General features: G+C 45.2%; 1 protein-coding gene across 4 annotated transcripts in view; it reads right to left on the reverse strand.

Annotated features, from left to right (window-relative positions):
* Positions 1-1,319: 1,319 nt before the first annotated feature.
* The window catches only part of LOC124038201 (bone morphogenetic protein receptor type-1A-like), a 63,566-nt gene continuing 43,621 nt past the window's right edge, over positions 1,320-21,264 (reverse strand). For 3 of the 4 annotated variants that reach the window (XM_046353755.1, XM_046353752.1, XM_046353753.1), the window contains 10 exons: positions 12,379-12,538; positions 8,283-8,385; positions 7,238-7,337; positions 7,012-7,108; positions 6,626-6,764; positions 6,115-6,307; positions 5,593-5,890; positions 5,164-5,339; positions 3,937-4,067; positions 1,320-3,669 (listed from right to left, as the gene is read on the reverse strand). In XM_046353755.1, the coding sequence (XP_046209711.1) occupies positions 3,544-3,669; positions 3,937-4,067; positions 5,164-5,339; positions 5,593-5,890; positions 6,115-6,307; positions 6,626-6,764; positions 7,012-7,108; positions 7,238-7,337; positions 8,283-8,385; positions 12,379-12,538 (1,523 nt within the window). In that variant the 3' untranslated portion in view covers positions 1,320-3,543. Of the gene's footprint in view, positions 3,670-3,936; positions 4,068-5,163; positions 5,340-5,592; positions 5,891-6,114; positions 6,308-6,625; positions 6,765-7,011; positions 7,109-7,237; positions 7,338-8,282; positions 8,386-12,378; positions 12,539-14,071; positions 14,175-21,264 lie in introns of those variants that run through there. The other variant, XM_046353751.1, reaches the window with a different exon arrangement.

Genomic DNA, 21,264 nt, shown 5'->3' on the forward strand with positions numbered 1-21,264 from the left:
AGTCTCACGTCGCTGTGACACTGAGTAACTGGTTGTGACACCTTTAGCTGCAATGACTGCAACCAAACGCTTCCTGTGGTTGCTGATCAGTCTCACGTCGCTGTGGAGGAATTTTGGCCCATTTTGCATTCAGAACTACTGTAACTCGGCGACATTTGTGAGTTTTCAAGCATGAACTGCTTGTTGCAAGTCCTGCCACAACATCTGAAATGGGATTAGGTCTGGACTTTGACTAGGCCATTCCAAAACTAAAAATGTGTTGCTTTTTAGACATTCCTGTAGACTTTAATTGTGTTTTGGATCATTGTCTTGCTGCACTTCAACTTCAGCTGACAGACAGACGGCCTGACATTCTCCTGTAGAATTCGGACACAATAGAAGGAACCATGAATTCTGCTTTAAGGCAAGTCGTCCAGGTCCTGAAGAAGAAAAGTCGCTCTGGATAAGAGCGTCTGCTAAATGACTTAAATGTAAATGTATCCCCAAACCATCACACTACCACCACCACGCATGACCGTTGGTATACGGTTCTTACTGTAGAATGCAGTGTTTGGTTTTCGACAGACATAATGGGACCCATGTCGTCCAAAAAAAAGTGATACTTTTGAATCATCTGTCCATAGAACATTCTTCCAAGAGTCTTGATGATCATCTAGGTGCTTCCAGATGCCTTTTGGCAAACTTGAGTAAACTTTTTGGATGACATGGGTTCAGACCCAATCCCACATAAGATGTTGTGGCAGGACTTGAAACGAGCAGTTCATGCTTGAAAACCCACAAATACCACTGAAATAAAGCAGTTCTGAATGCAAAAGTGGGCCAAAATTCCTCCACAGCGACGTGAGACTGATCAGCAACAACAGGAAGCGTTTGGTTGCAGTCATTGCAGCTAAAGGTGTCACAACCAGTTACTCAGTGTAAGGGGGCAATTACTTTTTCCCACACAGGGGAATTGGGTATTGCATAACTTTAATTAAATGAAAAAAGTATATTTTGTCATTTGTAAACGCATGTTCCTTTTATCTATTAGGTTATGTTTTAAGATCTGATATAATTCAGTATCGAAAGGGGCAAATACCTCTTCATGGTACTGTACATGTATAAGGCCTCAGGTAGAGAAACAGACCCTTTTCTACAAGACACGGGCTCCATACTGACGAGTTTTAAACTCTTATTACAGTACATCAATATGCCGTACCTTTCTCCCCCAGCAGATGGCAGTGCTAGACACCTTTACTGGTTTTAGGCTCGGTCTCCACAGTCAAACCAACAGTTAATTGGAAGGAAATGAAACAATAACCCAAGACCAGACCACAAAGTTGTGTACTAAAATAAGGTTATTTACTTTCAAATTGATACATTGGACAGGCTGTGTACAGAAACAGAATCGTTTTCTTTCCTTGGTAAACTCAAAAAAGGCACCTTTTAACCAGATGCTGTATAAAAACACATTAAAGATGTACATAGAGATTATTCTATATGGTTTTCTTGCATATTACAAAGAGGAAAACACTAGTTACTGCTCAGGTGAAATATTTTTTAAATATCTACCATATGTACTGTTAGCTTAATTCACAAAGAAAAATGTCCTGACACACTAGGTTGCACGTGATTTCAGCGGACATGCACACTTAAACATGTGCGCAAAACCCACTAGAACTGCAAGATATTTTTTTCAGAATTTGTATGGACACAAGGGAAGCAAAAGCAAACATTGGATATAGATAAAGAGGCAGACACAATAGGAGCAGGGACTTGGAAGACAAAGTTAAGAATACACTGGCCAAGACTTGGATCCTACGCAAGAGGGTTAAGGGCACGATTTGCGTCTAGAGTTGAGGACCAGTGGTTCAGCCAAGGATATTATTTATGTTGTTTTCATTTCATACCTGTATGAAGTTCTAAATGTAGAAATGCAGTTCCTCTTGTGCTAAATGGTCATAAATGGGCTTGCTCACCCCTCTGCACTGGCCCGCAGATAACATCACTGAGGAAACCTGCAAATATGTATATATTTGCATGTGTCGCAAAGCAAGCGGAAGTGGTTTCACTTCAGTGTTGCATCTACTGTATGTTCCCTCTGTACTTGACTGTAATTCTGTCACACAAACCCAAGGAAGCTTGATGGATCAACAAACCTCAATGGCATTACAGCTCTGGCTAACTAAATGTTTTGAGCACAAGTAAATATGCCATTTACCATAGCATTGAGTAAGCTATATAATTGTACATTAAGTTAGTAAAATATTGCATATTTTCTGAATTAATGTTGACTTGTGAGCCCTATGACAAACCTGACGTGTAGGACCCGGGAAGACAAACAATTACTGCACAATGGTACAGTTCAACGGATGAGCTCACATGATGTTTGGCAATATGAAAGTTGGCCACTTAATGAATATATATATCTGTAACTCAAAACGGAATGAAAAGCAAGAGAAGAGCAGGGGGGGGTCTATGTATGTGGGTAAGAATGTGGGGCGTGGGGACAGCAGAAATGTCAGATTAATCATTTTTAGAAAGGCCTAATTGCTGTGTGCCCTCTAAGCTGCACACTTTTGCATAGGCTTCATGAGGGCCAAAATATGCCATTTTTGTGTTCAGAACTTTCCTCCCAGAAGACATACAGAATATAACATATAGGAAGAAGAGGTAAGCATAAAGACATGATGGGACACAAACTCCCTATTCACAAATGTCATTTGAATACAATTTTGCGTTAAATATGTTTTTTTTTTTAACCAGACGTCTTTTTTGACAAGTTACTGAGTTGAGGTTTGTTGTAGGAAGCACAGTGACAAGTTGATTTAAGGCAAGTCAGGTATCCCCTCTTACAACGTCCTTGGTTGACTGGATTGCTCATAGCTCTTGAAGCAGGTCACGTTTGAAGCCCACTGGACGCGAATACCATTGCAGCATGTTTTTTTTTGTTTGAGGCACGGCATCTATCGATACAATATATTTACATATTAAATTCACATATAATTATAGTACCTTATTTCGTATTTCGTAATTACTCTACTTATGAGTCGAGAGACATTTTAATATGGCAGGAGAAGACTGTCCTGAAGAGAAAAAATGTTGGCATAAAACGCTTACAGGCAAAAATGGAACATAATTGGCAGGTGGTGACGCTTGCGAGGGCAGTGTCTTGGTTTGAAGTGAGGCTCTAAGGTTCCTCCATCAGATTCCTTTCTGCCCATCAACATGTGAGCAGGAAAATGCCATCCCCCTCCACACACAATGTCATGTTTTGACTTTCACAGAAAGCATTCAATGCAGCACGATAACCACAAACTCCTCTGGCCAGGGAGGGAATAAGGGAAAGAGCCACTGGCAGCAGCATCTGTCCGTTGTGGTGATAGAGACTCATGGAGGCTAAGGCTCTATGCCCAAGGCCCAGTGACAACAGGGCCCTTTTTCTCCCATACCCTGTTCCTCCTCCCCTGCCAACTGAACAGAGGTGACACATTCAGCATTAGGACACACTGGGGAGTTCTGTCTCTAGGTCAGGCTGTGTTGAGTATGTAGGGGGGAAAAGGATCAAATCTTGATGTCCTGCGATTCTACCATTTTGGCCAAAGTCTTCTTGACTCGTAAGATGGTGAGGCGCGAGGCGGGGTTGTGGGCCCAGCACTCAGACATCAGCTTCAGCATGGCTCTCAGACACTGGAGAAAACACACACACACACCCCGCTTTAGGAGTTTGGTCTAATTTAAATAACCTCTAAATACACAGTATTGCCTAGGCAGATTTGTACTTGTAGTTTTTTTTAATGTACTAAATGGAAATGCTTTCATATGGGTTACAACTGGATAAAAGACAACCTTTGCCTTCTTTACTCATTTACATGTGTTTATGCATTGATCTTCAGGTTCTTTCTCAAGGGTCTCGTACAGACAAAACCATATTTGCCCTGATAAATCAGAACTCACCTCGTCACCGTTCCACCTGTTGGACACGGTGGGCCGCAGCCCTTTGACACACACCACCTCCAGCATGTCCTCAAAGGACGGCTCTGCCGGCACCATCTCATAGTAGGGCAGCTGGTGGTCCTCCACTATGCCTGAGAGAGGAGAGGGAGATCGTGACACGTAAGCAAAGCGCAAAAGAACACCGGGTTCAACCATACCGTCAGTGTAGCGCTTTCCATAACCAGTTGAAATCTTAAGCCTATCTGGGTTTTTTTTTTCTGTAGCGGTTGGCAGGGCCTAAAAACAAACACCCGCGGGTAGATTTTTGGCATTGGCGTGTAATATGTTTGTTTTCACAAGCCATGTCCGCGGGTGGTCGGGGCTCCACAGCATTTCACTCACATTTGAGAATAAAAATTGAACTCTGCGCTCATTTATAGCTAAATAAATGCTTCAGAAGCTTTTCTCTAAGTGTTTCTGTCTTTTTGTTGCATAGCTGGTAGCTAATCATCACGCAAAGAACTACGAATCCTGTAGTATATGCCGCAGGACACGCATCAACACCGACTGGCTGGGAAGCAGTGCGCACTGTGATTGAAGAGCTGAATATTACATTTTTAGATGCGCTATGCACAGGCATAATAGTTGGTCTAATTTATTCAAAAGTCTACCTAAGTGAGACTTTGTCCTTGTGTTTCTTGGCTTTTTACATTGTTTTGTTCACATGCTAGGTTGTTTTGAATTTTTGAGTTCGCTTCAGCGAAGACACATCGGGTTCTAGTCAGATTCTATCTGACAGGCACACGGTCACTGACAACTCCAGGGGCTATGTGCCCTCGTTGCCACGGTAACCTCCGGCCTTAAAGGGGCAGTTGAACAATTGTCTCATTTGTAAAAATGTTGGTTAAAAGTCTAAGGTAACAAAAATGAAATAATATTTAGCAATATAACACCTACCTTCTGACTAGTAATACATTTATTGTTCTTGGTTTTGTTATTTTGTCAGAAAAAATATTTAGGCTGGTAAAGAATCTGAGTGGCTGGTAAGACTTTTGGCTGGTTAAAAAAAAAGTTTGTGTTTGTTTCAGGTCCTGGTGACTGGTCTGGAATATCAGTATCAAATGTGTACACAAATGCCTGTAGATTCATGACTATAAGGAGTGTGTGCGTATACGCATCTATATCTGTGTGTATACACGTCTATGTCGGTGTGTGTGAGCATGCACGCACGTGTCTATGTTCCCATACCTCCCGTTACACAGCGGCGGGCCATCTCCCAGATGATGAGGCTGTAGCTGTATATATCAGCCATGATGTAGGCCTGGAAGTGGTTCTTGTTCAGGGTCTCGCCCAACACCTCAGGGGCCATGTACCTCCGGGTCCCCACCCGCGTACTCAGAGGAACGTCCACCTCGTTGGTATCACTGACGACAAGAGAAGAACAGGAATTCACAGGGAAATGGTCAGTTGCTCCAGAAACAAAACTGCAGCACTGTTTAGAAGAGCGGCCATAAGTGAAAACATGGGTGCATTCATTAGCACACACCATAGCAAAACGTTTTGCATCACAAAACGATTGTTGCTTATTGGAAAAGTTCATGTACTCCCTCCCTGCGCGTCAGTTTTCTTACATTGAGTGCCTAATGAACACAACCTTGAGTAAAACATTCATTCTACCTGTTGAACTTGACAGCCAGACCCAGGTCAGCGATGCAGCAGGTTCCATTTTTCTTCATCAGGATGTTCTTGCTCTTGAGGTCTCGGTGAGCGATGGCCGGCTTGCCCTGGGTGCCGTAGATCTCCGTGTGGAGGTGGCACAGGGCACAGGCAGCGGAGTAGGCCAGTCGCAGCAGGCTCTGGGTGTCCAGCGTGGTGAACTTCAGGTAGTCGTACAGGGAGCCGTTCTCATGGTAGTCTGTGATGAGGAGGAGCTGCGTGAAGGCCCCGGTACCCTTGATGTCTGCTGCTATGAACCCTGAGAGGGGTGAGAAGAGAGTTGGAGTGTTTAGTGCTATATTGAGATGTAGGCCTTGCCCTGATACATGACTGTTGACCTCATGTATTAGCGCAAATGTAGGCCTAAAACCACTCCAAGTCAATCAAGACTAAAAACTTTCAGACCAATTTAGATGGAGACAGAGGCGGCAGTCTTCTTTACTACAAGCGAGTGGTAGGAACAGTGGTAGGAACAAATCTTACCCAGTATGTTCTCGTGCCTCATGAGGACAGTTTGGTAAATCTCAGTCTCTCTGAACCAGCTGGCCTCCTCCCGGGTGAAGAACACCTTGACGGCCACCTTCTCTCCCCGCCAGCGGCCCAGCCACACCTCGCCGTAGCGGCCCTTGCCGATCTGGCGTACCATCTGGATCTGCTTGGCAATGGTACGCTGCACCTACACGACATACCAGGGAGAGGCATTGAGCATCAAGTGTGCCACAGATCATACCTACTACAACTTTGACCATTTGTTATTTTCTTCACGTGATATTCGCCGTTTCAAGCATAGATGTGTGCTAATGCTTTGTACGGCAGTGTTGTTATCATTTTCAATTTTACTGAACCTACTATTAAATCTAGTTATGACCAAAGACACACAAAAACAGCTGTTACACTTTCCTGGAAAGCAGAAAAGTCACATTCCATAGCCAAAGGCTTTCCATCCAGGCCACATGCCCCAAAGCCCCTCCCTGTGTCGTGTGGGGGATCTTACCAGCAGGGGGAGCCCAGAGCCACTGCTAGAGGACTGGGACAGGTTAATGAGGTCTTTGAGAGACTCTCCCACAGGGATGAAGGCCTCGTCCTGCTCCAGGTCCCGGTGGTACCGCTGCCTCTCCGTCTGCCACTTGTACCTGGCAGGAACACACACAGATCAGTACACAATGCTAAAGTTACAATATGAACAACAAGTGCTGTGAGGCAACAAGTAAATCATTATTAGAAAAGGGGTGAAACCGACTAATCTCGAAGAAATGCTTAAATGGCACCAACAGTTGACTTGTATTCTACCACCACGACTCAAGTCACTGTATATTAGAGACAGTACATTTGGAATCACTCTCTTTCTGTTAGCTAGTCCACTGTAATAGCCAGTCCTACCTGTAGTAACAGACTACCGTGATGCAGATGAGAGTGCAGCAGCACACAGTCATTGATATAAGGAAAGCCAGCCAATGGGCACTGCCAAAGTAGGTACCTGCAAAACAAAACAATTTGTGTTCCCAAATACAATTTCCGACCCAGACAAACTAGTATAAGAATACCATAGTGGAGCCCCTACACAGAGGTAAACAACAGTAGAGTAACAGTTGGCCCGGAGCCTCACCAGTGTCCATTGGGGGAGGTAATGTTGGCTGCAGGTCCCGATTACAGAAGTCTGTATCGCAGCATTCGATCGTTCGCCTTGTCTGAGCCCTGGGCGAATCCTGAAACAATGGTTTGTTGGCATAACAAGGGTTATTTAGAATGACTAAACAAGAACAAAATATGAATATTAGCTATAGACTGTGGCCAGTTTATGAGTTAACGTCTCTCCTACAGACAGTGAGTCAAGTGGCAGTGGCTTTTTATATAAAGCAAAGGCGTCAAGGGATTCTGTTACTGTTTGATTGAATGTTAGAGTGTGGTATGATTGGCGGTGCCAGGCGCGCCGGATCTCAGTATCTCAGGGCCACCATCCTGGGCTTTTCACGCACAACAGTATCTAGGTTTGACCAAGAATGGTGTGACAATTTTTTGGAAATAAACATCCAGTCAGTGGCAGTCCTGTGAGCGAAAACAGCTCGTTGACGAGAGAGGTTGAAGTAGATTGGCAAGAATCGTGCAAGCTAACAGGCATGTCACAAACAGAAAAATAACTACGCGGTACAACAACTCGCTGATCCTTGTCATGGATGGGCTATTGCAGTAGACAACCACACCGGGTTCCACTCCTATCAGTTAAAAATGAGAAGAAACTGCTCCAGTGGGAACGCAATCACCAACCCTGGACAATTTGCCTAGTGGAAAAACATTGCCTGGTCTGACGAATCCCGGTTCCTGTTACTTCATACTGATGGTAGAGTCAGGATTTGGCATAAGCAGCATGAGTCCATGGGCCCATCCTGCCTGGTGTCAAAAGTACAGGCTGATGGTGGTGGTGTGGAGAATGTTCTCCTGGCACATGTTCAGTCCCTTGATACCAATTGAGCAGTGATTGGACGCCATGCCCCGAAGAATTCAGGCTGTTATGGACGCAGTGTCCAACCCGGTACTAAACTTGCTACTGAGTGTACATATACCTTCAATAATGACATTCATGTAACATGACATAATTGACATCCGTGTGTCCTTGTCTTGTCCTGCACCCTCAATACAGACAACATGCTTACCTTGCATTGAAAATGTGAGCCTTCATACTTCATGCAGCCAGAGGTCAGAATAGCTTCTCCATTCTCGTCCTCCTCGATGATGGCAAAACACTGGCCATTCGTCCTACAATATACACATTCAATGACTACAATTCCAAAACACACATAGGTTAGCGTTTTGACCAAACCTGTCATTCATTGACATTCATCACAGACCCAAAAGTCAGAGTTTGAACAAACATCTAAATGAAAAGATTCTGGTAATGCTGAATACTTTTAGCAAAAAGCTCGGAAGGTTGCTCTCACGAAACAAAAGCGGTCCCTGAAAATTATTTGCAGATATGTACACCACATCACATTCCTCTGTCTCTTGCTCTGCTGTGGGTGTATCATGTGCATCGTTCTAGCTGTCACTCATGTCGAGGGGCTGAAGCTCATTTGTTGAACTCAAATTATTAGGGGCTGGCCCAAGTGGGGGAAATGTAGGAAAAATAGCGCAGCACAGCTCCCAGAAAAACAGTCGCTATCAAACTAGTGATTTCGAGGTAAGACCGTAATTCTGCTCATACATTTTGCAGGTATGAACGACACGTTGACACATCCAGCCCAAAGCGGGAGGTAGGGATGCACGATATGTCGGTGAACATATCGGAATCAGACGATATTAGTTAAAAATGCAAACATCGGATTCGGCCCGATGTCTAGTTTAACGCCGATGTGAAAAACCGATGTCAAAGCTGACGTGGATACCTATATAACGTAGCTACATGACGTAATGACGCCACGGAAAATGTCGCGCTACACGCTCAACACAGCCTTCCTAACCTAGCCCACAATGTCTGCTGTGTGGAGTGAGCATTCAACAAGTCCAGCAGTCATTTGAATGAGTAAGAACATTTCAGCGAGACAACTCAAAGGCGAAATCCATTAACGCCGGGATATTGGAATCCATTGCCTTTGACAATCAACCGTTCTCTGTCGTGGGTGATGTTGGCTTTCGCGACTGGTCGAGCACCGGTACACACTAACATTACCAAGTGTTCAGATGTTGCCCTACCTGAGTTGCACAGTAACAGCGTCACTGCTATTACCCTCAAGACATACTATGGAACGCCAATTGGGTCTTTGCATGTCAAAAAAGATAAACGTCAAATAACACTATTTGACGCTTAAAGCGTCAAGCTTTCAAAGCCTATAAGCTTTTAATTTGACACGTCAAATAACACAGTTCTATTATACAATGTTGTGTGTTCTGAATTTGCATGTGCAAGCCAAGCGCCAGCACTACTATCAGTAGCACTGTCAATGCTGTACAAAAAAAGTCTGCAAACAAGCAAACACCAGCCACAAACGATATGTGTACAATACCACGTTGATAATAAAGCATTATGTGTTCGACTGCAAATTTGGTGTAGCTAGCTAGCTTTAGCTTGGTACCTACCCAGCACCAACACAACCAGCCTGAAAACAAGGTTACAATTGGTCGAATCATGCCATATTTAGACTAGATGTTAAACAAGGTTGGAATGTGAAGCAATGGAATTGGGTATCAGTCTACTCAGTGACACCCACAGAACACAACTGAAGAGTTTACGCAAATATTAGCGTTGTAGCTCTTATCACGGGACTGTGTCAGCTTATTGTGTGTATTGACATTCATATTCCGCTATCTCTCTCAGAATGACCTTCTTGATCCAAATCAGTCAGGTTTCAAGACTAGTCATTCAACTGAGACTGCTCCTCTGTATCACGGAGGCGCTCCACACCGCTAAAGCTAACTCTCTCTCCTCTGCTCTCATCCTTCTAGACCTATCGGCTGCCTTCGATACTGTGAACCATCAGATCCTCCTCTCCACCCTCTCCGAGTTGGGCATCTCCGGCGCGGCCCACGCTTGGATTGCGTCCTACCTGACAGGTCGCTCCTACCAGGTGGCGTGGCGAGAATCTGTCTCCTCACCACGCGCTCTCACCACTGGTGTCCCCCAGGGCTCTGTTCTAGGCCCTCTCCTATTCTCGCTATACACCAAGTCACTTGGCTCTGTCATAACCTCACATGGTCTCTCCTATCATTGCTATGCAGACGACACACAATTAATCTTCTCCTTTCCCCCTTCTGATGACCAGGTGGCGAATCGCATCTCTGCATGTCTGGCAGACATCAGTGTGGATGACGGATCACCACCTCAAGCTGAACTTCGGCAAGACGGAGCTGCTCTTCCTCCCGGGGAGGGACTGCCCGTTCCATGATCTCGCCATCACGGTTGACAACTCCATTGTGTCCTCCTCCCAGAGCGCTAAGAACCTTGGCGTGATCCTGGACAACACCCTGTCGTTCTCAACTAACATCAAGGCGGTGGCCCGTTCCTGTAGGTTCATGCTCTACAACATCCGCAGAGTACGACCCTGCCTCACACAGGAAGCGGCGCAGGTCCTAATCCAGGCACTTGTCATCTCCCGTCTGGATTACTGCAACTCGCTGTTGGCTGGGCTCCCTGCCTGTGCCATTAAACCCCTACAACTCATCCAGAACGCCGCAGCCCGTCTAGTGTTCAACCTTCCCAAGTTCTCTCACGTCACCCCGCTCCTCCGCTCTCTCCACTGGCTTCCAGTTGAAGCTCGCATCCGCTACAAGACCATGGTGCTTGCCTACGGAGCTGTGAGGGGAACGGCACCTCAGTACCTCCAGGCTCTGATCAGGCCCTACACCCAAATAAGGGCACTGCGTTCATCCACCTCTGGCCTGCTCGCCTCCCTACCACTGAGGAAGTTCAGTTCCCGCTCAGCCCAGTCAAAACTGTTCGCTGCTCTGGCTCCCCAATGGTGGAACAAACTCCCTCACGACGCCAGGACAGCGGAGTCAATCACCACCTTCCGGAGACACCTGAAACCCCACCTCTTTAAGGAATACCTAGGATAGGATAAAGTAATCCTTCTCACCCTCCCCCCTTAAAAGATCTAGATGCACTATTGTAAAGTGGCTGTTCCACTGGATGTCATAAGGTGAATGCACCAATTTGTAAGTCGCTCTGGATAAGAGCGTCTGCTAAATGACTTAAATGTAAATGTAATATTCCACTGTATAGCTTTACCTAAAGATTGGGGATCAATGAAATGGAGTAACGGTCTACTCAATACCCAATATATTTTTTCCCAACGTCCTCAGAGTTATCAGACTCCAAAACATCCACGCAGTATTAATTTTCCTCTGGAATGGTGTTCAATACACATAGGTTGACAATAAATGTGGCTCAATTCACAGTTGTTTCAGAGTCCCGCAATAAGAGCTACGACGCTAATGTTCACTGGGTGTCACTGAGAAGACTGATACCTATGGATTGTGGATCAATGACATGGGGTAAGGCTGTGCAGTGAAATAAGTATGCCCCAATGCAATTATAAAGTATAATACATCCAGTGTGATTTCAACAGATTTGTTAAATTGTATATAACATTCCAACCTTCCGAATAGTGTTTTTTGACATGCAAAGACCCAAACGGCGTTCCATAGAAATCCTGGTTGAGAATGAAATGACTGAACAAACGAACAACGAAACAGCACAGCAAGTGAAAGAAAACAGTTTTGATGTTTTACTGGTAATGGAGACATACGTAAATGCCAACAAAACAACTTTTTGGTCAGTGTGGTGTGTGTGTGTGTAACCTTTATTTAACTAAGCAAGTCAGTTCAGAACAAATTATTATTTATGACGGCCTACCCCGGCCAAACAGGGACGACGCTGGGCCAATTGTGCGCCGCCCTATGGGACTCCCAATCACAGCCAGATGTGATACAGCCTGGATTCGAACCAGGGACTGTAGTGACGCCTCTTGCACTGAGATGTCGAGCCTTAGACTACTGCGTCCATGTGTGTGTTAACTATTTAACTGTACTAGAATACTTAAAAGGACGCAACATTTTTATATTGGTTATTGGCATCAGGGGTTTTGTCAAGGAAAAAATTGGATATCAGCATCAGCCAAAAATATAATATCAGTGCGTCACTAGCGGGAGGTTTAAAAAAGTATACTTAGTAGTCACCAAAGTTACGGAGCATGTCTTTAAGGATTTGGCCTTTGGGAAAGTACAGAGTGTACAATGAGGTGGTTGGTCACTCACTCGCAGGTGTTATTTTTGTGGTCCTCTGGACAGTGGCCCGAGCAGTAGCAGCTCAGAAAGCGGGCGGCGTCCTCTGGGGCCACCGTGGGCCCGTCTCCGGGCTTCCTGGACTCGTGCTTGTGTCCGGTGCCATGGAGCATGTGGTCTGGATTCTGACCAGCTGGATGGACAGATTGAGGAGAGACAGAAAGGGAGGACAAGAGACAGGGCGAGAGAGAAAAACAGTTGTGTTTTATAATGACAGTAAAAATATCACAATCCATCATTCTTTCCTTCCATCTGTTTTTAAGTGCATCACCGTTGTCTGGCATACAGAACATATAAATACACTGTGTCACATTACTTATTCCACCACGTCTGGTTTGAAGAGTTACAGTAGCCAAATACTAGGCTATGTAATCAGAGTAAACACAATAGCCTTACAGTTATTTTTAATCTGCTGTCCCACCCTCTATTAGTTTCTATCTGAGAGCGGTCTGCTCTGGTCCTGATTGGGTCCTCATCTGATGAACCTGATCCATATAAGGCCAGAGGGCTATATATACACCGTACTAGTGTCCAGCCAGGGCCATCAACATGGATGAGTGTAAGCAGAGCAGACCAGAGTATGAAAGGGCCAAGCCAACCACTGTTGTTCTCTCAGCACAACTTTAGCACCGTTGCCAATCTGATCGCAATTACATATGAAATTGAAAACAGTGTGGTTTTACTGGCGGAAAAATGGAATATTGATGCAGGCTATGATGTTGTGGTTCTTAATAATGGCGAGGTTTAGTACACAGCAAACTTTTACGGGTAAACTCAGTTTACGGTGGTTAAAGTAGCCGAGCGCTCACTGCCAGCGCTCTGTATTACCAGCGTCTAGAAAAGGGCATCGGCAACAAATCTAGACACATATTAAGGAGCCAGTCAGAGCCATTAAGATTTGATACACGGCACCATGGGTACAAGGTCAGGAAAATAACATTTTACAGAGCAACACGCTCATTTTAGGTTAAGTATCTTATGTTGTATTAAATGTGAACGAGCTCACTGTGTTAATCCTCCTATTAGTCTGACACTCCTGCCACCTCTCCTCGTGCCCTTTCTCCTGATCCATTTTCCTCTCTCTCCCCCCTTCTTTCATTTAACTAGGCAAGTCAGTTAAGAACAAATTCTTATTTACAATGACGGCCAAGGAACAGTGGGCTAACTGCCTTGTTCATGGGCAGAATGACAGATTTTTACCTTGTCAGCTCGGGGATTCAATCTAGCAACCTTCCGGTTACTAGTCCAACGCTCTAACCACTAGGCTACTTGCCGCCCCGATGCCCCCCTGCAATGTCGTGTCCCACTTTCCTTGTCATTTCACCTCTTGCCCTCTTTTTCCCCAGTCCTACAACCTGCTGTTCTTCTCTTCCTCCTGTCCATATCCCACTCTTCTTGACTTCCACCTCATCCTAACCACCCCACCCATTTCTCTGCCCCCTATTTATTTTCCTAGCCTCCTTGTCCTTTCACCTCTACCTTTTTCCCAGTTCCCTTCCTCCCCCATGCTGCTCAGGAGAGTGAACCTGGGCTGTGGGCCTCGTGAGCACAAAGAACAAAGTGATGTCTGTGTGTGGTGCTCGGCGCGGCTGCGGGCACTTCCTCTGGAGCACGACGCGACTCGAGCCTGCTCGAGTTCAGACATGTCTGCAGAGGGGCCAATCACCTGCAAAACCTACAATTTGAAACGTCTCGGCAGCAGGACAGCAACAGGGCAGACGTTTTTTTTCTCTCCCTGCTGCTGTTGTCTCCATCGCCGCATTCCTTTCCTAGACCCCATTAACTGGCTTCAGAGTTGTTGTTCTAGTCTTTCTCAGGGATATTTCCCTCGTTTTACAACCGAGTGTCCTGGAGGTTCTGCATTCAGGCTGCATTCTCTGAGTAATTCCATTGGTAAATGACCATTAAAAAGGCAAGTGGAGCGATACAATAGCTTCTGCTGGGCTTCAGTTCCTTTTTACAGTTCATTTGTACACTGATCGCGTACATGGAGACTGGCATACTGATGTCAGCTAGCCTAACAGCAGAAATAGACTACCACAACTACAAATGCTTCACTTTAGGTACTGTACGTCAGCCAAGAGAATTTCCAAGAAATGTAATTGAAACCCCAGAGGGTGGCAGATAAAAAAACCTGCCAGACAACTTGGTTTTGGGATCCTAAACTAAAACTATTGCGAAACACTTCTACAAACACATGACAGCTGTATCGAAAAGGAAAAAAAGCCCATTAAAACTCTATATTATTTCACTTCAACAACTAAAAGCAAAGCTGATCACAACTTTCTTCACTAAGATGTTCTGTGCATAGAGAAGGGCAACTCACTACAGTCCTCATTAATGTGTCAAGACGATATTTCACTAGGACAGATTTATGAAGCCCGGGTGAGAAGGGAAATCAGTGTGGCAGAGGTTGTGAGCTCATAGCTGTATCGTTAGAGCTGGAGTCCTAGGGCATAGAACAAACCATAATGTGTTGAACAAACAAAGGTGGCGGGGGCTACCGGTTACGGCAGCACCACCGTGAAAATAATTAAGTGCTAATGGAAACCTGAGCAGTCCTACAGTGAGATAGCAGAGCTGGCCTCTGGAAGCTGGGAACCAGGGGCTTTGAAGTCTGCCTTCTATCAGTGAAGGGGGAAAACGACACACAGATTACAGGACTCCAGAGTTCTGACATTCTCCTGGGTGGTGGGAATAGACTCACAGTCTCGCGGTTTCTCCGCTCTACATCCGTCACAAACACGGTCTCTCTCTCACACACACACACACACACACACACACACACACACACACACACACACACACACACACACACACACACACACACACACACACACACACACACACACACACACACACCCAAATAAAGCTCAGAAAAGGAAGCAGATAGTCTAGACCTCTTGCCATTGATATTACACACAGGAGATTTAAATCTAAATCATATCAGAAATTGTTCCGCTAATAAACTATGCTTAAGTGGTGGCATGGCCCAGGGCCCAGTTTGAGCTGGGCTGTCCCTTGCTGATGTCAGAGCTGTGTAGGGAGGCAGAGTGGAAACTTATAAACACACAGCAGACTGGAACCGGATCAAATGGGCCAGGCCCCAAATAAAAACCAGAGCGCTATGGGTAGATGGCTCTTTCTCCCTTCCACACTCTCAGTTCCTTCACTCTTCTTCTGGGAGCTGTGCCTGGTCTAGACTGGCTTAAGTCATGTTTGAGTGATGGGGGGGGGTTCAGGAGGCTCCCGACGCTTTGATGAGGTGATGAAAGCCTCTGGTAGTCCACATAAAATTGACACGTTTTTACTGCAGTCACTGGGGGCTGTGAGGACTTAAGGCCTCTCTCTCCATCTCATTGGAGTCAGAGAAAGCCATGTTGACAATACAAGATTTAAAGTTCAACATCAATCCCCCCCAAAGAGCCTCAAAGCCCTTTTTGTTCCTATATGGCCTCGCTAGTGAAAAGCCGGAGTACCTCTTTCCCCCCCTCGACAAGGAGGCCTGTGATTGGCTGGGGAGCAGTGGCTGTCAGTGAGGCTGGAAATGGCTGCTGCTCTCTCTAACTCTGCCTCCACATGTGTGCTTCATTCTGCCGCCAGTCACGGCGGAGTCTGAGGTCTGGCAGAGCACGCCGAGTAATGAGCCTTTCCATCTCCAGTCAGCCACATGCTGCACTCTTAAGGGGCCAGCACACTCTGACGCTAACGAGCCACTCCATCTACAGGCAATGTAATGCATGGCTCTTAAAGGGCCAGCAGCAGAATTGTTTTTATTGTCAGATCCAGCCTTAAGAGTGCCGCACCATGATCTAAACAGTGTTCTGAACTGGTTGTTCTACCAACAGGGGCCACTGTGGAGATGAGGCGAATAATATGTCCTATACCTGCAATAGTGGTGTCGGTTCAGCTGTTTGTTCACCTGCACCTGCCCGAAATTGCTAATAGACCATGCGCAAACAACTATGTGATCAAGTGAAAATCTGAAACACCGCAACCGACCCTAACCCGCTATTATAGAAACGCACTGTAGGCTACAGTCAGGCACAGTGGAAAGGTTTTTTGACAGGGGTTGCAGGATTTTCTTTGCCTGATGTAGATATGTTTCTTCTTATAATTTCCGGCATTTTGGTAGGCTATTTGTAGTTAACTTGTCTATAATTGGATACATGCAGCTTCTCTTCTGTCATTGCCCTAGAAGACTAAATAAACCCTCGCTAGACCAGAATGTCAGAAAGCGATGGAATGAATGCTTCAATCTAGTTGACGTCCATAAAGTTCTCGGTCATCTCGGCTTCTTTCACGAAGCAGAGACTAAACTTCGTTGCTTCGCGAAAGCAGCAGCGATGTGAGAACTTGACCGGGGAGAAAATGACAATAACCAAACGGACATCAGTTTGAGCGTTTATTAGAAAGCTATGAAAATGACCCAACATGTTTATGATAAGATTTCCGTTCGGCCTGGATGCATATTCAGTGCACACACACACACACACACACACACACACACACACACACACACACACACACACACACACACACACACACACACACACACACACACACACACACACACACACACACACACACACACACACACACACACACACACACACACACACACACACACACACACACACACACACTTGAATTGCTATAAGGTTTATTTCTATGCAGAGGATGCATGAAGGAATAAATCATATGTATTCACCCCGTTCGAGTCTAATTTTAGCCTACATTTGGTGTATAATTTCACTGAAAGAAATGCTTAATTCTGCAGGAGTTAATATTAAGACTATGGGAGTGGCTATAGACCTCATCAGTCAGTGTCCAGATATCAGTTTCCATTTAACTCATCTGAACAGTAGGGCTAGTTTCCTTGACATGCAATAGGCCTATTTGAAGTTCCTGTCTTGTGACTGTCGAATTTGTACAGCGTTTCACAATCATCATAACCGACACTGCTATCAAGATCGACCAACTGGCAAGTGTCTACAGTGACATTTTCAACCTCTACCTGACCGAGTCAGTAATACCTACATGTTTCAAGCAGACCACCAAAGTCCCTGTGCTCAAGGAAGCGAAGGTAACCTGACAAAATTATTACCACTGCGTAGCACTTACATCTGTGGCCATGAAGTGCTTTGGAAGGCTGGTCAAGGGTCACAACACATCATCCCGGAAACCCTACACCCGCCCCAATTTGCATACCATCCCAACAGATCCACAGATGACACAATCTCAATCGCACTCCACACTGCCCTTTCCCACCTGGACAAAAGGAACATCTAAGTGAGAATGCTGTTCCTTGACTACAGCCCAGTGTTCAAAACCACATTGCCCACAAAGCTCATCACTAAGCTAAGGACCCTCGGGACTAAATTACCTCCCTCTGCAACTGGATCCTGGACTTCCTGACGGGCCGCCCGCCTGTCGGTAAGGGTATGCAACATCTGCTGCGCTAAGCCTCAACACTGGGGCCCCCCAGGGGTGCATGCTTAGTCCCCCTGTACTTCCTGTTCACCCACGACTGCATGGCCAAGATCGACTCCAACACCATCATTGAACTTGCTGACGACACAACTGTGGTAGGCCTGATCACTGACAACAATGAGACAGCCTATAGGGAGGAGGTCAGAGACCTGGCAGTGTGGTGCCAGGACAACAACCTCCCCCAATGTGAGCAAGACAAAGGAGATGATCTTGGATGACAGGAAAAGGAGGGCCAAATACGTCCCCCATTCATGTCGACAGGGCTATAGTGGTGCTACAGAGGGTAGTGCGTATGGCCCAGTACATGGGCATGGGGGGCCAAGTTCTAGCCATCCAGGACCAATAAACTAGGCAGTGTCAGAGAAAGGCCCCAAAAAATTGTCAAAGACTCCAGTCACCCATGACATAGCCAAGTCTATGTCCAAAGGGTTCCTTAAGAGCTTCAACCCCAAGCCATAAGACTGCTGAATAATAAATAAAAAGGCAACCTAGACAATTTGCATGGACCCCCCTCCCTCCCCCCATGTTTTTATACTCCTGCTACTTGCTGTTTATCATCTATGCATAGTCACTTTACCCCTACCTACATGTACAAATGACCGACTAACCTGTACCCCGCACATTGACTCCCCGATACCCCCTGTATATAGTCTTAATTTGTGTTGACATTTTTTTAACCAGTTTATTTTGTAAATATTTTCTTAACACTGCATCGTTGGTTAAGGGCTTGTAAGTAAGCATTTCACTGTATTCAGACCATGTGACACACAAATTGATCATCCTCTTTCACCACTTCCCCAAATCTTTCCCAAACACACATTATTTGGCCATTCATTCTCTTTTTTCCCCCTCTCCATTTCGTACCTTTTCTCTTATTGAATTCAACTTTTTGCCTCCGTATCAGCATGACATTTTCCTGCTCTTCCCAAAAGCATTTGGTGTATAGGCCATTCGGCGCACATACAGGTAGGCCCTAAAGTCCAAGGCTTACACACTAATGACAGACAGCCTCAAAAAATGAAAGAAAAAAAAGCCTATAGCTTTAAATTGCACAAGAATTATACATTTCCTTCCATCTGTTCTTTGAGTGCTATTGGAGAACTTCCTGAGATGTTTATTCAACAACCCTTGCTACTCAGCAACAGTACCTTGAAAAATATTTAACAAGTTGCTACAACCTCACATGGAAAACAACAGAAAATAAAACTAGACCTATAAAACATGCATCTTTCCCCCTTGGTGAGACAACAGTGGAATTTTAATTGGTTTGTTGACACCTTTGGAACAAAAAAAAGTGAGTCTGAAAAGAGCATTCATAAGTTGGCACAGCAGGCCCCTTATACAGCCACCCTGGCAGCCTATTGCCCAGCGGGCACCTCTGTCCCTGCCCCCTCTCTCTCTCGCTCTCTCTCTCTGTAACACTTGGCATATGCCAGACCCCACACTCTCTCGCGTATCAGCTAGTGTGGTGTAAAAAAAAATAGAAAAGCGGTGGAGAGAAGAGAAGAAAAAAAAACTCTTGTAGGATTTAATTATTTCCGGAGAACAATGAATGTTTGGAGTGGTTTCTGCCCTGTAACAACTGACAGTACAATAGAGGAAACGGTTAATGTGCAAAAAGGAACCCAGAGCGCAGACAATCAGTTCAACTGCTTCCTGTAGTGGGGGGTCCCCCGACAAGTCACTACTGTCGATGACTAAGCTGCAAAGGAGGAAGGAAGGAGAGGCTAACCTGGCCCAGTGGGTACAGAGGCACCGTTTCAATGTATGCCTGGGACAAGGGCGACAGAGTCAACAGAGGCTAATTAACAAAATAGCGTGGGCTCTGTGATAACAAAACACGGTCATAAATTCACAACGGATTCAGAGCTACGCTCTCTGAGACCAATCATCATACCTAACACTTGGACCAGCCTCGCCTTCCTCTTATCAGCTCGCTTGTTTATGTGTGTGTGTGCTCGCTCAAAGGCTCTGCTTTCATAGTAATCAACCCCTGATACTTGCCTTAACATCTCATTGGCTGGTTAAAAGGTGACCTTTTACGAGCCTGAGAGCTGCATCTTTATGGTCATGGTTGGCTTTATGGCTGCCGGGTGAGTCACTGTGGAGGCCCAGCTGGGAAGGCAGTACGAGAGCAACAGTAGGAGCAGCTAGGGGAGCAGAGAGAGGCCCTTTTCTGAGCGCCATATCCTTCCGACATCAAACACGGCAGTACAAAACCAGCGTGATGCTTGAGTCTTCCGTGACTACATTTTGTTTTTGTAATCAGGGCATATTCCGTGTCTTTTGGACACACATTTGGTACATGTAGGCCTAATTTTCCAATTTAATGGCAAAATAAGGCAGAAAGCAAGCCCACAGTGCTGTGATGATCTATCCGCTGTATCCTGGGAACACCACATGACATTCAACAGGTTCTAATCTCATTGAGAACAGGGCATTTTCCAAGTGGCGGGTACCATTCACTCCTCATGGGTGTTTCTGCACGTCATGGTAAACTTGGTATTGAGAGAAGGGACTGCGAGTTGCGCCTATGGTATTTGGTCCCATTGGTTAGGTCCCATAATTAGAATATAAAACAGTTCGGACCACCTGGGGGGTTACGGTAATATTCTTTAAGTAGGTAGCTTAGGCCATGCATTTCTAAAGGCCCTGCATTTGCCGCTAATTCACTCTAATCACGGCAATTAAAACAGCTTAAGATACTGATCTCTCCATAGTGAGGGGTGGGGGACCATGGGTGACATGAAGGGGTAGCTTAAAGGCTGAAAAACCAAACTATTCATGCTAATTTAGTTTAACAATGTTTATCAAGCCTCCTCCATATGTATTTGACAGATGAGTGTTTTAACAGTACTATTGCCTTCTGAAGTTAGTCTGGTCTTGGATTCATAAGGGAGATCAAATTGGAAATTGCAGTACAGATTGGGTTAAATTGTTACTAGCTATTCAGTATTAATCATACGAGAACAATGGGCAAATTGGACAACTATTTATAATAAATATAAAATAATTGCCCTTTTAAAAACAGAGATTACGTTATAAATTCTCAGAGGACTGCCACAGAAACAACTCAACTTTCCATGTGGCATGTGGACCAGATTCGGCCCGTTTATTCATTTATAATGGCCCTTTCATGAATGATGAACATTAAAAGCTGCACTATGCAGAAACAAAACAAGCAAATATGATTTAGAGAATCATTGTACCACCTAAACAGTGAAATATATTTTCCATAACCAAAACTATTGTATTTTCAGCTGGTGTACAAAACCGAAAGTAAGACGCACAAACGGGAAACAGAAATATCGCTCATAGAACAGATCTACCGATTCTTAGACTTGCTTTCAATGATTGACATATCTA

The sequence above is a fragment of the Oncorhynchus gorbuscha genome, linkage group LG06 (genome assembly GCF_021184085.1).
Source record: "Oncorhynchus gorbuscha isolate QuinsamMale2020 ecotype Even-year linkage group LG06, OgorEven_v1.0, whole genome shotgun sequence".
In the NCBI taxonomy this organism is placed as follows: domain Eukaryota; kingdom Metazoa; phylum Chordata; class Actinopteri; order Salmoniformes; family Salmonidae; genus Oncorhynchus; species Oncorhynchus gorbuscha.